The 18,215-nt window shown below is 35.2% G+C and overlaps 1 protein-coding gene across 1 annotated transcript; it reads left to right on the plus strand.

Moving 5' to 3' along the window:
* The first annotated feature begins 2,120 nt into the window (after window positions 1–2,120).
* On the plus strand, window positions 2,121–14,063 carry Toll-6 (Toll-like receptor 6). Its single transcript, XM_074251959.1, has 3 exons — window positions 2,121–6,366; window positions 12,730–12,801; window positions 13,670–14,063. The coding sequence occupies exon 1, from the start codon at window positions 2,670–2,672 to the stop codon at window positions 6,351–6,353; it is 3,684 nt and encodes a 1,227-aa protein (XP_074108060.1). The 5' UTR covers window positions 2,121–2,669; the 3' UTR covers window positions 6,354–6,366; window positions 12,730–12,801; window positions 13,670–14,063.
* The last annotated feature ends 4,152 nt before the right edge of the window (window positions 14,064–18,215 follow it).

Genomic DNA, 18,215 nt, shown 5'->3' on the forward strand with positions numbered 1-18,215 from the left:
TTGATAGTTTTCGGACGGATGTAGCCGGGTAAAATTTTCATTGAAAAAGAAAAAATAAAAATAAAAAAGGGTAGTTTAACACCTGTACGGGTTTGTCCTCTCTTATTCCCGGATTGTTTTATTTGCTCGGGCTTTTACAACTCGGCTGTTTAACTTTAAAGTACTGCTGCCAAACTCGGTCTCTCGACCAGACTTCACTACGGGCTACAGTAAACTTTACCTCTTTTATTTCCTCCGTCACGTAACAATTATTTTTAAAAAAACTTATATTACTCTATTTCGTTTCATACCCTGTCATACACATTTAAATAAATTTTCATAAAGTATTAACTTTCCAGATTATTTAAAGTAACTGAGTTAAAAAAAAAAATAAAAATGTCCACATATTCTGCCACCAGGTTATACATTTATTATTAACCTGTAATATGTAATACAATATTTATAAATTATCCGAAGTATATCTGAGTAGCTTGAATAAAAAAAAAAGAAAAAATAGAACGAATCGTTTAAATTTATATAAAAAAAGAAAAATCAGAATGTAAGTAATTCATGTAACAATAACCAAAATCCATCAGTATAATATTGGCTCGATGATGTTCAATACTCCAGCAGATAAATAAAACGATCGGATACGAATAATTAACGAGACTAAAACAACAAAATCAACAGCCATAACTTAAAAAAATATATATTGAATCGGTTTAATTGAATAGAATGTTGCATGTAGCTCAAAATGGTGGCCACGGGATCGGATTCCCTTAGGAAAGCTCGGGTGATTGCCGAGTTCCGGCATGTGTATCGTGTCCCACTGCCTACGTCTCTGTCAGACAAACCCGTATTTTACATGTGCACACACACACACACACACACACACATACACACACACACACACACACAATTTCACATGTCGAAAATTGAATACACGTGTGCAGGTATTCATTAGCTGACAACAACTGATGGGCCTTTACTCACATACATAACAGTTACCCGGACAATGCCGTGTATGACATACTGGTTTTCGAAACAGTGATTCCAATTCCGGTTTTATATTTCCTCTGGTCCATATTGTTTAATAATCTACCCCACGGGACAAATCAATGATATTATTTTAGTTATTAAGTTAGCTAAATATTTGCCAATTAGTCCAGCGATCGTGTTCCATCGTTTAGTTTAATCAACAAATTTTTGAGGGCAAAAAAATTATATGACCATCTATGACCATTTTTTACTATATGTGATCAATTATCTGATCATTTGTGATCAACCTAACCATTTATGACCACAAATATCCAGTTATCTGAATATTTGTGATCAAATTTGACCATATATGATCATACGTGACCAGATATGACCATCTGTGATCATATATGATCAAATGTAACCACAACTGATCTCAGATGATCATTTATCTGACCATATATGACCAAATATGATCATATGTGACCAGATATGACCAATGACTTGACTAGATATATTTATACCCACTTTAATACTAAAGGATTTTCTCAATCCTAAAAAAATTATGAATCTATAATAAAAATTAAAAATTTCCTCTGTAATAAACCTTTCAATCATAAAGTAATAACTTGAAGCATAAAAAGCATATTGAAAATAAAAGCTCTGTTTGTATTACCATTATAAATACAAAACTATCTGAAATTTATGAATGTATACACAATAACGTAAGTAGCGAGAGTCTGGAGTCCTGGTCTAGCCTGTCGATACACTTTGTATTACTGCCCTTATCAGTGTGGTAGTAACACCCGTAACACACAGTAGTTTAAATTATACTATAGACTCCTCGTCCTGTATGTTACAGTATTTGTGTCCTATTCTCGCCAGTTACCAGTTACCAGTTACCAGTTTCTGCTTCTGTATTATATATACTTGTTATTGTAGCCGTACTCTACTTCGCTAGCAGAATCACCACCACCACCACCACCACCACCACCAGTAGTAGTTACAGCAGAATACCGATAGAGATGGAGAAGGAGATGGCAGTAGAAGTAGAAGTGGCAGTCCCTAAGGGAAGGGGAACCGGTACCAGTGATGTTGCGTCGTAGTCGCTCAGAGTAAAAATCCGTTGCGATCTCCCGTCAGTTGTGCGGAAGACTCCGGTCGTGACGGTCCACTTCGTGTTGCTCCGCCTCTACGAATTTAAACCCGCGACTTTATTTGTTTTATCCCAATTGGTGTAAGTGTGATTTTAAATTGTGCCAGGATTTTAAGTTTTGAGTAGCAGTGTTAGGCACCGCGATGATTCTTCCGCCTGCAAAAGTGTCAGTTAACCCTCAAAGATGATCCAGTGATATCAAAGTGAGTGAAAAGCAGTGAAAAAACCATAAATGCCGGCCAAGTTACTTCCAGGGCGTGTTTTAGCGACATAATTAAACTTTGAGCCTCGATTCAAGTTCTAAGATAGAAAAATTACCCCTAGTACGAACCTCGGACATCTGGATGAGGATTCTCAACAACCTGGACTGAATCAACCCGCTGGAGGTAAAAAGCCGGGAGATGTTAACTTCAGCGTCTCTTTTTAGGGCTCGGAGGTCGTCAGAATTTCTGCGGTCCGAATCAAAGCACCCGATAAAAAATGACCTGTGCTTGAAAGGCCGCATCTGGTAGGAAAGTCGAAACTCTGCCGGAAACCGAGCTAATTCCGGTCAGAAATGAGCTACCGCTGGCTGGCTCTTGACCACTTATTGGTTGCCTGGATTTGGATCTCATCGCTGTCATTGTCCTCGAGAAGCAGCGTCCTGGCGGTGACCAGCTCGCCGAGTTCCTTGAAGTACGATTTGCCAGCGCAGTGCACGATTCAGCAGGAGACCTGGTTGAGCTGCGTCCACACTCACTGGGGCAGCTCCCACTTGAACATTTCGAGGGTGCTAGGGGAGTACGTAACTGCCCTGACGATAATATGCGAGGAGCAAGCATCAATCAGGTCCAAGGACAATCCAGGAGCTGAGGTTGTTCTTCTTGAAGCGGCCAAGCTGGTGGAGGAGTACTCGCACCTATGGAGGTTGAAGGACTTGAAGGTGCTGGGCTGCCAGGTGAGGAGCTGGTCAGGGAAGGTCTTGGCAAGGTTCCATGACTTGCGGAACCTGACGGTCAGAGGAGCGAGCCAGGAATGCAAGAACCAGGATGTTTTTGAATTAGAAAAAGACGCCTTTGAGATCACCCGGCTGATCGAGAAGATGGACTTGTCTGGGAACAACATCTGGCAGCTTCCTGAGGGGGTCTTTTGCCCTTTGACGAGCTTGGTGACGCTGAACGTGTCTTGGAACATGTTGAAGGATGTGGCGGAGTTGGGTTTCAGTGATTACCGTGTCGGTGTTTCTAAGCGGGACGTTGATTCCGCTCCGGTGGTGACGCAAATGACATGTTCGTTGGACATCCAGAGCTTGGATGTGTCGAACAATCAGATCTCAGTCCTCCCGTCTCACGGGTTCTCCTCTCTGCAGAGGCTTAGGACGCTCAATGTGTCTGGAAATGTAATCAGAGTGGTTGATGACGCGGCTTTGAAGGGGCTGAGATCCCTTGAAGTATGCGATCTGTCTAGCAATCGGATTGTCGCCCTCCCGGCTGGAATGTTCGAAGACGCGACTAACACTCTGAAGGAGCTGAGACTCCAGAATAACTCGATTAGTGCATTGGCGCCGGGATTGCTGATCAACATGAGCCAGCTTGTCACTCTTGATTTGTCGAGGAACATGCTTACTAGCTCTTGGCTAGATGGTAATACCTTTGCCGGTCTGGTGAGGTTGGTGCTCTTGGACTTGTCGAGGAACAAGATCAACAAGATCGACCCAGAGCTGTTCAAAGACCTCTACACCCTTCAGATTCTCAACCTCCAGTTCAATGAAATAGAAATCATTCCGGCTGATATGTTTTCTCCGATGAGGAATCTGCACACGCTTGAGCTCTCTCATAACAGACTGACGTACCTGGACGCTTACTCGCTCAACGGACTGTACGTTTTGTCGTTGCTGTCATTGGATTCTAATGCTCTGGAAGGCATCCACCCTGACGCGCTTCGTAACTGCTCCAACATGCAGGATCTCAACCTGTCTGGCAATAACTTTGAGTACATTCCAATTGCGCTGAAGGATATGCGGCTGTTAAGAACTCTTGACCTGGGTGAGAACCAAATCAAAACACTCGACAAGCCCGGTTTCCGTGGAATGACCAGTTTGTACGGGCTCAGAATGATCGGGAATGAAATAGTTAATGTGACTCGTGGTGCTTTCGCAGAACTTCCTAAATTGCAGATTTTAAATCTCGCGAGAAACAAGATAGAGTACATTGAATACGGAGCGTTTGCAAGCAACGAGACCTTGCAGGCGATCAGACTAGACGCTAACTACCTCCAGGACATGACAGGTGTCTTTGCCAACACTCCTGGGCTACTCTGGTTGAACATGTCCGACAACCAGATCAACCACTTCGACTACGCGCTGCTTCCCGAGAAGCTCCAGTGGATGGACCTGCACAAGAACAAGATCCAGGACCTGGGTGTCGCTCCCAGCAACTTGCACCTCCAAACCCTAGACGTCTCCTTCAACGAGTTGACTCGCATCGATCCCAAATCCGTCCCAGATTCCATAGAGCTTCTGTTCGTCAACGATAACAAAATCCACACCGTCGAGCCCAAAACTTTCTACGACAAGGTAAATCTGACTCGCGTGGACCTCTACGCGAACCAGATCGTCAAGATGGACCTCTCTGCCCTGCAACTGAGCCAAATTCCAGAAACCCGCGCTCTTCCCGAGTTCTACATCGGAGGGAACCCATTTATCTGTGACTGCACGATCGAGTGGCTTCAAAGGATAAACTCGCTGTCACTCCGACAGCACCCACGTGTCATGGACCTTGAGCTGGTCTACTGCCGGCTTCCATATAATCGGCACCGTTCCTTTGTGTCGCTGCTGGAAGCCAAACCATCTCAGTTCCTGTGTACCTACAAAGCCCATTGTTTCGCCCTGTGCCACTGCTGTGACTTTGACGCCTGTGACTGCGAGATGACCTGTCCGAGTAACTGCACGTGCTACCACGACCAGTCCTGGTCAGCTAATGTCGTAGATTGCTCTAATTCCGACTACAGAACCTTGCCAGGGCGGCTGCCCATGGACGCGACCGAGGTCTACCTAGACGGGAACAACTTCAGCGAGCTTACCTCCCATTCCTTCATCGGCCGCAAGAACCTAGAGGTACTCTACGTCAACGACAGCAATATCATCACCATTCACAATCACACCTTCAGCGGGCTGAAGCGGCTGGTGGTCCTGCACCTGGAGAGCAACAGGATTGGCCGGCTGAACGGGCCGGAGCTGATCCCGCTGGAGAACCTGAAGGAGCTGTACCTCCAGAACAACCTGCTGACTTACATCGACAATGGAACCTTCAATGCTTTGACCCACTTGGAGGTTCTCAGGCTGGACAACAACAAGCTTAAGACCTTCGCGCTCTGGCAGCTGTCCTTGAACCCCTACTTGGTGGACATCAGCATTTCCAGCAACCCTTGGAGCTGCGAGTGCGGGTTCCTGGACCAGGTCCGCGACTGGATGACCAAGAACCAGGTCAAAATCTCGGACTGGAAGCGGGTCACTTGCGAATTGGGGATGCCCATCAACCTGGTGGTCAACGGGACGGTGGTTAACTGTGCTGCGCTGACTGGAACTACTTCCGCGATCGAAACCAGGCAGCTGGAGGCCTACCTGCCGCTCCTGCTGACCACTGCAGTGCTGTTCTTCGCGATGGTGGCTCTTATCTGCGGAGCGTTCAGGCACAGGAGGACGCTCAGGGCCTGGGCAGCCAGCAGGTGCGGACTCAGAGCCTGCTACAAGACCGCGGTCTTTGAGGACCGGGAGAAACCCTTCGACGCCTACATCTCCTATTCGGCGGTTGACGAAAATTTCGTGTCGAGGGTCCTGGTTCCGGGTCTGGAGTCCTCCTACAGGCTCTGTTTGCACTACAGGGACCTCGGCGCTGGAGCCAATGTTGCGGACGCTGTTGCGGAGGCTGCGGACTCGTCCAGAAGGACGATTCTAATTTTGTCCAGGAATTTCCTGCATGGAGAGTGGTCCAGGTTCGAGTTCAAGGCCGCGCTCAGGGACGCCCTCAGGGGCAAGGGCAGATCGGTTATATTGTTACTTGTTGGAGGCGTCTGCCCCAGGGACCTCGACGCTGATTTGAGGAAGAGGATTTCCTCGCACACGGTTCTCGTTTGGGGCGACAAGTTGTTCTGGCAGAAATTAAAGTTCGCCATGCCTGATGTCTCTCCGATTCCTGTCCTCGAGAGACCTCTGCCTTTGCCACCTCCTCCTCCACCGCCTTCGCAACATTTGTGGGCATAGGAACATAATTCTGGTGAGTTTTTTAAATACAAATAAGGAAAATTTTTATCTATGTTGTAACTTGGAAAAAATACCTATATCTTATAAAAAATCGCTCGTAAAAAAAATTTTAGACATCCAAATTGTTCAAAATTTAATTGTCTACAATTTTTGTTCCAAAAACTTTTCTCTAAAATCGAAAGTTTAAAAATTATGACCATTTTAGATGTCATATAATTTTTCCAAAAAATCATCAACATAGACAGAAAAAAAAATGAATTAAAAATTAAAAATAGATATTGAAATATTTATTCAAACGTAATTATTCACTTTAATATCACTGATTCATTTGCTCTAATAAAATTATCATTCTACAGAATTTAAATCCTCTATTACATAAATCATAAAAAATGAAGCTAGTTCGTAGAACTCAGCAATTATTTTCTATTTTTTCCATCCGCGACTTTATTTATTTTCGTCCCCGCTTGGGAAATGAATGTAAGAATTAATCAGTGAACTTTAACAGCGTTAATATAAATTACACTTACTCATAATTTTAATAATTCACCACTGAATAAGAAAAAAATGAATTAATTAAATGTAAAAGCGCGTAAATTAAAATTAAATAGTACCGTGATAATTAACGATCGCGATACACGTGTTTATAGGACAAAAAAGTTGGAATTAATTTTATCAGCGATGGAAAATGTAGTTTACGGTATCACCGAGGATGAACATAATGAAACTGTGCTAGTATCACGAACTATAGATATATAGATAGATAGATATATGTATAGAGAACAGGAAACTCTATAAATACGCGGATTATCCAATGAGCCATGCGCCATGAGCTATGACAAATTATCTGTCATTGGATTTATCAGTTTTAAAAAGTTTCAGTCCCAGTTCCAGTCACAGTAGCAATAATAATGACAAATAATAAAAATAACAGGGTGTAATAATAATAAAACTCCAGAGAACCGAATGAACGTTATTCATAGCGTAATTTTACTGCCGATTCTTCCTGCGATAAGTCCTTTATTTTTATGAGTTTATAAATATGTCCGAGAGCTGGCACTAAAATTATTTTTCCTTCAGCTATGTTATTATTATTATTATCATTAATATTATTATTAAAAATAGATAATTTTGCTTGAAAAGATTATTTTTAAATAATTTTTTAAATCTTTGAATTTTTAGAAGAAAATTTTGAGAATTGGGGGCATAGAAAAGAAGTTGATAAAATTTTTTTATTTTAATGAAAAAATTACCAATTACTCTTTGAAGTATGTAGATTCTTAGAATGTAGGCGAAGAATTAAAAAAATTAAGATTTTTGTTAGAAAAAATTATTTAAAAGTAGATTTTTTAAATCTTCGAAATTTTCTAGTGAAAAATTTTTAAAACTGGGGGTGTAGGAAAGAAGTTGATAAAATTTTTTTAATTCAATGAAAAAATTACCATTTACTCTTCAAAGTATCTAGTTTCAAAGAATCTAAACAAAGAATTAATCTGATGAATATTAACACCAAAATAAATAACAAAAAAAACCATAAATGCCCCAATAAATAATTCTAAACAACCCCGAGTCGCAAAAATAAAGAATTCAAACAATGGGAACAATAACAATCCATATGTAAATAGCTAAGTAAGGTAAAAATGTTAAAAAATGTATGAACAAAATAAAAACTCGAAAAAAAAAAGCTTGGGTTCTCTTGAACTGGGGCAAAAAGGTGAAATTCGACACACAATGAGTCTCTTCGGGGCCATTGTCCGTTGTAAATGTATTTTTTAGGTAATCCCCGAAAGAGAGAGCAGTAAAGAGAAAAAAGGGCGAAACTTGTGAAGAAGAGAGCCTGAAGAGGGCCAGGTACAATACAATACACCGGGTATAGTTTGCTATAGCTCCTACATACAGTATCCTCTATTCGTATTCGGGCTTATACTCCGGAGCGGGCGTATCGATGCAGCTTATCGGTGGCTCAGCCGTTAATGGAAGTGAAAGCGCACCTAAGGGCTGATCTTTCCTCACATATACAATAGCAAAAAAAAAAAATAACAATAATAGTAACAAAAGTGAAAATTTTTTAAATTTGCTCTTAAATAATTTTTTCTAGCCAAATTATTAATTTTTTTTATTCTTCGCTTGGATTTTAAGAAACTACATACTTTGAAGAGTAAGTGGTAATTTTTTCATTAAAATCAAAAAATTTTATCAATTACTTTTCTACGCCCCCAGTTGTAAAATTCTCTCGGCACAATTTTTACTTTTACTAAAAATAAATAAATAAATAAATAAATGAAATAAAAATCCTGAATCAACAAAATAAATAATAAATAAACGTAAATCCATAAATAAACTGTCAATTTTTCAGCTCAGGTGTTTTAGCATAATAAAAAAAATAATTGGATTAAAAAATGAATAAAAATCAATGAATTGACATTTGACATGTCCATTGAACTTCGGTAGAGCTTTTGTAGATGTAAAAGTCAACTAAAGGGCTTTGGGAGCGCGCTGGGGAGGGCGAGTCGATGAAAGTGGAAGAAACTAAATAAAATAAAAAAAAAAAAAAAAGATTTGCACACAAAGCCCCACGGAACATAAATACAAAATAAAAAAAAAAAAAAAAAAACGTACGGAATAAAAATAAAATCAGCGACTATTATCACATTTTTATTATTTTTTAGTTAAATAATTCGGAAAAATCGATCCTCGCTGCGGAGCTATGGATACAAGATCTTCTTTCGGGGGGAAGAATAAAGCCGTGGAACGTTAACGGAACACTGATTGCCCATAGAGGAATAGGAAGATAAAAGAGGCAAAAAAATATCTAAAATCAATGAGTGAATGTGACGAAGGTTAGACCGAGTGCTTTCATCTTGCCGTCTTTTGTCTTTTGTCTTTTACTTTTGTTCGCGAGTTTGCTTCTTCTTCTTTTATTTTAGATTTCCTTTTTTTTTTTTTTTTTTTTTTTTTTTTTTTTTTATTCTGTCGTTAGCTATTTTTGTTCTTTATTCTTTTATCGAGCTATCATTCGTTCAACGGTACCCTATTTAATTCTCGTCACGTTTTCTCTTGTGTGCTGATTGATAGATTGATTGCATTTCCAAATTCTCCGGATGCCGCTGCACCTACGTTTGATCATCTCAATTTTTTTTTTTTATATTCGGGTAAATCTATCGCTAATTATCCAATCAACGATCCGATTTATTGTTCAAACATTTAATAATTTCATGAGATACTTAAAATAAAAGAATTGATCGATTAAAAAGTCATTTATAATTAAAAAAAAAAAAAAACTGCTTTATAAAAACATAATTTATAAAAAAATGTATCCTTTTATATTATATTTAATAGAGAAAAGAGAAAAGATAAAACAGTAAGTTAACTGCGGACATCGAACGTTAAAACACAAATATATGGTATTAATTATGTCAAGATAATAAACTAAAAACGCCAGAGAGCATAATAACATTAAAATGATAATTAATTAGTAAAAAGAATAAAAAAAATGAACCGGAGAACCCGGCAGGACAAACTCCGCTAATTGGAAAGAAACTCATTAATCTAATTAATAGCAATTTAACGAATTAACTGTCCGCTTTAATATTTTCAGGGTTTTCCGATCAATACAAGACGTACAATGTTACATCAGCAATTGAAAATTATTCAGTAGAAATATTTTTTTTCAATTTTTTTGTAGAAAAAAAATCGAATTCTAGGTTTGTGATCACTGATCACTGATCACTGATCACTGATCAGATCTAATCAAGTATGATCAGATGTGACCAAGTAGATCTTGTTAGATCTTTAAATTATTTTTTTTACAAAAATATGATCATATATAATCAGATTTTACTTATATGATCACTGATCATTGATCAGATCTGACCAAATGTGACCAGATCTGAGCCAATATATTTCTTCAGATCTGATCATGTATAATAAGATCTGATCTGTGATCACTGGTCACTAATCAGATCTAACCATTTGTGATCAGCTGTGACCATGGAGATCTGGTCATATATGACCAGATCTGATCAGAATTTTTTTTCTCAGTTAAATTAAAATTTTTTAACAAAAATATGAGTAAAGATTTATGAGTCGTATTCTCACATATTATTTCTGAAATAAAAAAAAAATATTTCTAACGAAAAACATAACTTAGATTTAAAGCTGACAGATTTCCACGCCCGTGAATGTGAATAATCTCTAAAAAACCAGCTGCGACAACTCAAAGCCCTAGAGTTTCCTCACATCGCTTTCAGATAAATCTAAACTCTGAAATAACCGACACCTCTCCCTCTAAAAAAATATTTTAAAAACTCATTTATAGCAATCACATAACTCTTATTTCTTTTTTTTTTTTTTTTTTTTAATCTAAAGTGACATTCTAATGTCTACATTGGAGCCTTTTATTTGGCAGATAATTTGCGACAAAAGATGCGAAGTAAAATAAATTAAAGTACAAAGTGGTAATATAAGTAAAGTACTCGCTGGTTTTTTATTGAAAAACAACTCTAACATAATATAACAGCCGGACCATTATTCCAGCATCACAGGCCATTGTACTGAGGCGTGAGGCTGCAGATTGAGCATCTGCTGTTGTATGTTATATTATACATTATATATACTGAGTATGAGGCCTCTACTTATACTTAACTCTCTTTCTTTCTCTTTCTTCTTCTTCTTCTCATCTTCCTCCACAATATATAACTTTAACATGTGAGAAGTTCTTGCACTCACAGTTGGATAAAAAAAAAAGACCTGAGCAGGATCACAAGAGCCTTTACATCCTCAGAATTTATAATTTCAAAGTTAAATCCAATTATTTAGTAATTCATTGTGTTAATTATTTTAATAACAGGGGAACATTTTAAGACTCACGATTTATAAATTATGTATAAGTTTTTTTCTTGAGACATTATTTAAATGCCTTTGGGTTAAAAAATATATTATATAATAATTGGATGAAATATTTTGATAATAATAGTTTAAACAAAGATTAGAAATAGATATGGATGCACTTAATAGGAGGAGAATGATAGGAGTAGAAGGAGTTTAAATGAAAGCGTATTGATACAAACCGATGGGAGTGAGGGGGGAGGGGGTATTTTCTGGAGAACAGCGAGTAGATAATCCGATTTGTTCTTCAATTATCGAATCAGTCGAACTGTGGTATTTAATCGATTGCCTGAATCAATCTGCCGGCTGGAGGTAGAGACGGATGAATGTATGTGTATACCCAACACTACTCAGTTTAATATCGATTCTGAAGAGTAATTTTAGTGAGTCCTCCTCCTTCTCCTCTCGGTGCGCCGTATCTCTTCCATAGTTGTAACACGTGAATTAATTGAAACTTTGCTTTAACTTTCACAAACCGTAACGACTTTATTGAAGCTAAATTAACCGCACAACTATGTTTTCCTAATGAATGAATCAACTTCTATGAATCCCTTTCGGACAAATAATAACCACCGTTAATGCATTAGTATGATATTTTCTCCATTCAGTCGCTTTGAAAGAGAAAATTAAAAAAATTTTATTTTCTGTAAAAATGATCAGATCTGATCAGTGATCAGATCACATGTGATCAGATTTTATAAAAAATAATTTGATCTCATCAGATACAAACAATAGATAAATCTAACCATATCTGATGACACCTGATCACATTTGGTCAGATATGATCAGTGATCACTGATCATAAACGCTTAATTTAATTTTATCCGGTGATATTTTATCAGATAAGGACAAAGTATAAATCTAACCAGATTTGGTCACATCTGATCAGTGATCAGCAACTAAATATGACCAGATCTGATCAGATAGAGTCAGATCTAATCTTTTCTTCCTGAGAAACGGAAAAGAGGATGGTATTTTAATTAAAAACTTAATTAAAAATCTCATGAACCAATAAACAACTTCAATAAAGAGTAAAATTGAAATTCCCTTTTGTCTTAGCACAAAGTCCGCTCTTCAATATACAATACTCAATGTACTGAGACTTAACTACTCTGTAACGCATCAGTAATTTTCTCAATACAACATCAAGTCTCTGGTATTTCATTACCGACAAACTATTTTTATTTTATTTAACTTTTCTCCGTCCAGCTTTTTTTCAATTCCCGTTAATACTACCAGGCATTTTGTCGAGGTACATTCTTACTTACGGTCACTTTGTATTGGCAAAAGTCTTCACTATTTCTCAGTCAATAAAACAGCGTAATCGCGATCTGTATTCCCCGGGGAAGAAAAAATAAATGTATATATACAATACTAAAAGACGGACAAAGACGGAAATAAATGTAATGAAATAAAATAGATTAATCCGTTAGTGTTATACTCTATTCTTTATTATTATTCTTACTTTTTTTTTTTTGGTCTTTTGTTTCAGATGGGAATCCTAGCCGGAGGTATTATCGAACTTTATCCACGTATGGAGTCCCTGGATATCACCAAAAGAATAGTAAGTTTTATTTTAAGGTTTTTACAACTCTATTCTAAGCTAAGTTTTATATTAGTTTTATCGAAGCTTTCGGTGAATTCAATTCATATATATATATATATATATATATATATATATATATATATATATATATATATATATATATATATATATATATATATATATATATAGAGTGAAAAAGAGAAAGAGAAGAAAGAGCTCAAGACTATAACTTCCTAAATCCAATTCTTATCAACTTTTTTACCTCCATTTTACTCTGATAAAAGTTTTATCAAATCCGGTAATTAGTTTACCAATAGAATGCTCTTTGATAAGATTTTTTGTCCTCGAAGTAACCAAATAATTAAGAGATTACCTCGGGTATTTCCTTTTTCGAGAGTTTTGGTTGACAAAACTCGGCTAAAGTTGTGATTAATTTACTATTTTATAAATAAATATGAAAAATAACGACACTGTGCATTTGAAAAAAAATTTTACTCAATTGTTTGAGTCTTACGGTCTTAAAAATGAAGCATTATTTATTATCCGTGGAAAAAATTGAATGATATGGCATTATATGGCTATTTATGGCATGATCTGGTCATACATGATCATATATGGCATGATTTGTCCATATATCACATGACCTGATCTGATCATAAAATGTGATCTGGTCATATAAGGAATGACCTGATCATATATGGCCTAATCTGGTCATATATGGCTTAATCTGGTCATATATGGCCTAAAATGAGAAATTTTAATTTCAGACCATGTTTGGTGATATTTTCATGAGAATAATTATTAAATATTATTTGTGGAAAAATTTTTTAATAATTAAAAATTAATTTGGATGATTAATAATTTCTTAAATTAATTTATTTTTCAGAACCCCGGACTATCGAGACAATTCTATCAACTTATGATCAAGAAGAAATAATCACAATTGCGCTGGAGTATAATTAAAAATAAATATAATTTTTTTAAGACTAAATAAAATTACTTAAAAATTCGATCGAAAAAAGAAGACTCGTGATAGCTTTCGTAGGATAATAAAACTAAAACTAAAACTAAATAAATGGACATTATTAGTGCAAAAGTAACTAAGAAGTAAAAAAATAAAAAAAAAGGTAAAAGAAATAAAAGTACTTGTATATCTTATATCGCAACGAATTACGCATTTTTCTCTCGCTAATTGGTCGATCGTTGAATTTACATATTGATCACGTTTATTAAAGAAATTTATATTCAAAAAATAAAAAAAAAAAAAATAAATAAATAAATAAATCATTAAAATAAAATATGTAAGATGAAATTGTTCTTCGCTAATTATCTTTTATTGTTTTGGGCGACTGCTTTGTTAGCTCAAACGACAATTTATAAATGTAAATAATAATAAATATAAACAAATTTTGTATATTTGTAATATAGATAGGGATATGTATCATACAACAATAAAATTATTTATATATATTTTAATCATGAATAAAGAAAATGTCTTTTATTTATAAGATTACATTTTTTATTTATTTATTTACTTACCATCTATCCAAAAATTAAATAATATAGTATTATTATTTTAAGGAAATAATATTTTAGCAATTATTTAATTTATTAAATCTCTTTAAATATTTAAGATAACCCCATAGTATAGTAACATTTTTTTTAGGAAATTTTCTAAGCTACAACTTTGGATTCTTATAATTTTTCCCAAAAATCAATATTTTAGGAGTTATAGCCATTTTTGTGATAAGTGTTTAATAATTTTCTTTTTAATAAAAAAAATTATCTTTTTAAATAATAATAAAAAATAAATGTATTATTTTTTTAATAAAAAAAAAAAAATGATATTTAAATACTTGTCAATATATATTTTTGTCATCTCTGTTTAATGGTTGGCTTTTTATCGGATATTATGAAAAAAGGAAAACAAAAATAAAAAAACATGAAGAAAAGTATGAGCGCGCAGGTTCTCAATATCCTGGCTCGGAGCGGCAAATAAAGGACAACAATGGCTGGTACGTGAAACTTTATATGAAAATGTAAAGGAACAAAAATGAAACTGGTTTGTGTGCAATCTTGAATTGGACGTTGAGTAGCATGAGACCACGAAAGGATATGGGATATGGGATATAGAATATAGGATATAGGATATGGGATATGGGATAGTAACAGAGTAACAGAGTAACGCAGTTGCCCATCAGACCGGAGCATCTCTAGATAGATCCCAGGTGGGAAACACACCTTACATCTTCGTTGGTGTTCTGCTGATTCACTCTCCACCCTCATTGTTCCCGTCGTTTGCATCCACCGAGCTCTAGCTATAACTATAACTATAACTATAACTATAACTATAAGTACAAGGATCAGGATCAGGATAAGTATTACGAGTCCGGCTAGACCAAATGGAATAGAAGCCGCTTTTTATTTTTTTTTTATTAGACTTTAGTTTATTTTATTCCATTCGACGGACGAGCGAACAACAATGACAAGGTTAGACCAGCCAGCAGCTCAAAGAAGCCCTCGACAATAAAATAAACTTCACGACAGGTCAACAATGTCTCACAATACAATTTTTGTCGGTCAATAATCACCGTTATTTGATCGAAATTATTTTTAAGTGATTGAAAAAATTTTATTATTATTTAAAAGGAAAATTTTTTATTTAGTGACTAGTCACTCGAAAAATGGCTGTAACTCCTAAAATATTGATTTTTGGAAAAAATTATAAGAATTCAAAATTGTAGCTTAAAAAATTTCCTATCAAAAACGTTTTTATACTACCGGGCTATCTTCAATATTTTAGGAGATACAGTGTATTAAACAGTGTTAATTATTTTAATCACTACAAAAATGACTATAAATTTTAAAATACAGATTTTATTATTATTATTATTATTTAATAATAATAAAAAATCTATCCTGTCTCTCTTAAGTGGATTAAAAGAAGTAAAAGCCAAGAAGAAAAAAATAAAATTCAAATTTTATCCTCAAATCCAAAGACAGCACTCCAATTTTCAAGCAGCGACTTGGTACCAAATGGGAAAAATTTTATTAAAAATATCTAGGTGATTTCTACTGTCTTAAAATTCCACTCTCTGCTTTGCATGTGCATATATTTACTAAAAAAGCAACTGTCTAAACTGACAGATTATTTTTTAACTCTGTATCGTATAAAATGTATATAAGCCTTATTCCAATTTCACGGCAATCATTTTTTATTCTCAAGGGCTTAACGTTTTATCCGAAGAAAGATATCCGGTAGTATATTTTTTTTCGTTTATTGTTTCTAATCCTCAGCTGGTTTTCAAATTTATGATGAAATAGAATTTTCGGCGTTTATGTTTTGTTACTTTTTATGACGTGTATAATTTTATACGTCGGGGTAAAGTTGGTGCTCCCTTGGCACCCTAACCTTCTTCTGTTCGTAGTTCTTGAAAACGGGGACAAGAGTAACAGGGAGTCAAGAATAAGAGCCACCAGATTCAAAATTTATAACTCAGCTCGGGTTTATGCTTTCGTCCCAAGATCCCCGAAGTACACCTATCTCATCTTGTTTGCTTCCAACATTAAATCAAATGTCGCTCACTTTTTATTTTTACCCTCACTTCACCCTCTTTATTTTAAATGCTATTTATATTTATATTTACATTAGTTTTTATATTTTTTTGACAAATCTTTCCTTTCAATCTTTTAAGAACTCAATTTCATTTTAATAAAATTCTATATTTTTAATATAAAAAATGTAAAAATTTGTTTAAATCTAATTTTTAGATCTGATCATATGATCAGATCTTATAATCACATATGATCAGATCTTATGATAAAATATCACTAGATCTTATGACCGAAGATCATTAGATCTTATGACCATGTATAATTATCAAATTTTATGATCATATATATCAGATCTGATGATCAAATATTATGATCACATTTAGTCAGATCTTAAGATGGCATATTACCGGATATAATCATATATCTACACATGATTAGAAACCCTGACAAGATATGGTCACATTTGGTCAGATCTTCTGATCACACATGACTAAATTTTTTTTTTCAATCAATTTTTTTTTTTTTTTACTCAAAAAACTACACTGAAATTTAACTTTACTTACTCAAATCTAGCAAAAAATGATTGAATTAAAATTAGGCCACTATTTAGTACCCCATTGTCTCAAAGCGGACAATTACAGGAACAATAACCTCTTTTAAAAGCTCTGAAAAGCGAGATAATAATGTAATCTCACATCAATGTCAATTAAATGAAGACTAAGAGAGACCCAGCGACCCAACAAATGACAATTCACTATTAATTGAACAAAGTGAATCGTCTTACTCTAATCTAAATTCTCGAAACCTCCCATCCACCTGTTGCGGGCCAGCATCGATACAAACTTTGAATAAATTTCTCCCCGAGGCCTAAAAGTAATAATTGATTTTTAAAATTGTCACCAGTATCGTTATTATCACATTAGTGTTATAATCTTGACACTCGAGTTGAGGAAAGTGTGAAAGTTGTTAACCTGCTGGCATCTTTAGCCTCATTTTAGACTTCCTCTTACGTTAAATTTAACGGCGCTTTGTCGAGGACAATGAGAGCTTACATTTAGTCCCCTATTGTCGCGTCGATCCCTTCCTTCCTCTTGCTCCCTTATTTTCTCTTCTCCCTTAACTTTCCCTCTTCCGAGCTTTTACTCATCTCTCAATTCACCCCTTGTTTTTTCATCAACGCTATTAATATTCCTCCTTATAAATCATAAACTCTCCCCGTTAGATATTTAATATTTAGCAGTCGGTAATTAATAATACACCTAAATAATTTAATTTTAATTTATTTTTAACAAGAAATATTAAAATTAATAATAATAATTTTTTCTCAATAAATATTTTAAGAATTATAACTATTTTTAAATAAACTTCTTAAGTCACTATAACTCCTAAAATATTGAAGATAGACCCATCAAATAGTAACGTTTTTTGTCGGAAATTTTCTAAGCTACAACTTCTACAACTTATAATTTTTCCTAAAAATCAATATTTTAGGAGTTATAGCCATTTTTAGAGTAACTAGATAATAATTTAGTATTTTTAATTCAAAATTTTTTTTTTTAAATAAAAATATTAATAATTATATTGATGGGATATCAATGGAAAGCTCGATAGTCAGTTGAGCAGCTGACTATTTATACAAGATCGGTAAAAAAAAATAATTACGGTAATTAATAAACAAACGGCAGCTTTGTCGAGGGTTGAGGGTTGAGAGTTGAACGATGTGCGATGATGATGATGATGATGATGATGATTATTAACACTCGATTGAGCGTGAAAGTTTGAGGGTGAAATCGCGGTGAAACCGATCGGTTGGCTAGTTCAACCTTCAACGAACAGATTAAACACGATTATTTACAACTGTGTAACCCGGTTACGGC

Source organism: Cotesia typhae, unplaced genomic scaffold (genome assembly GCF_013202065.1).
Source record: "Cotesia typhae breed Kobodo isofemale line unplaced genomic scaffold, CoteBio_Ctyphae contig_83, whole genome shotgun sequence".
NCBI classification, from domain to species: Eukaryota; Metazoa; Arthropoda; class Insecta; order Hymenoptera; family Braconidae; genus Cotesia; species Cotesia typhae.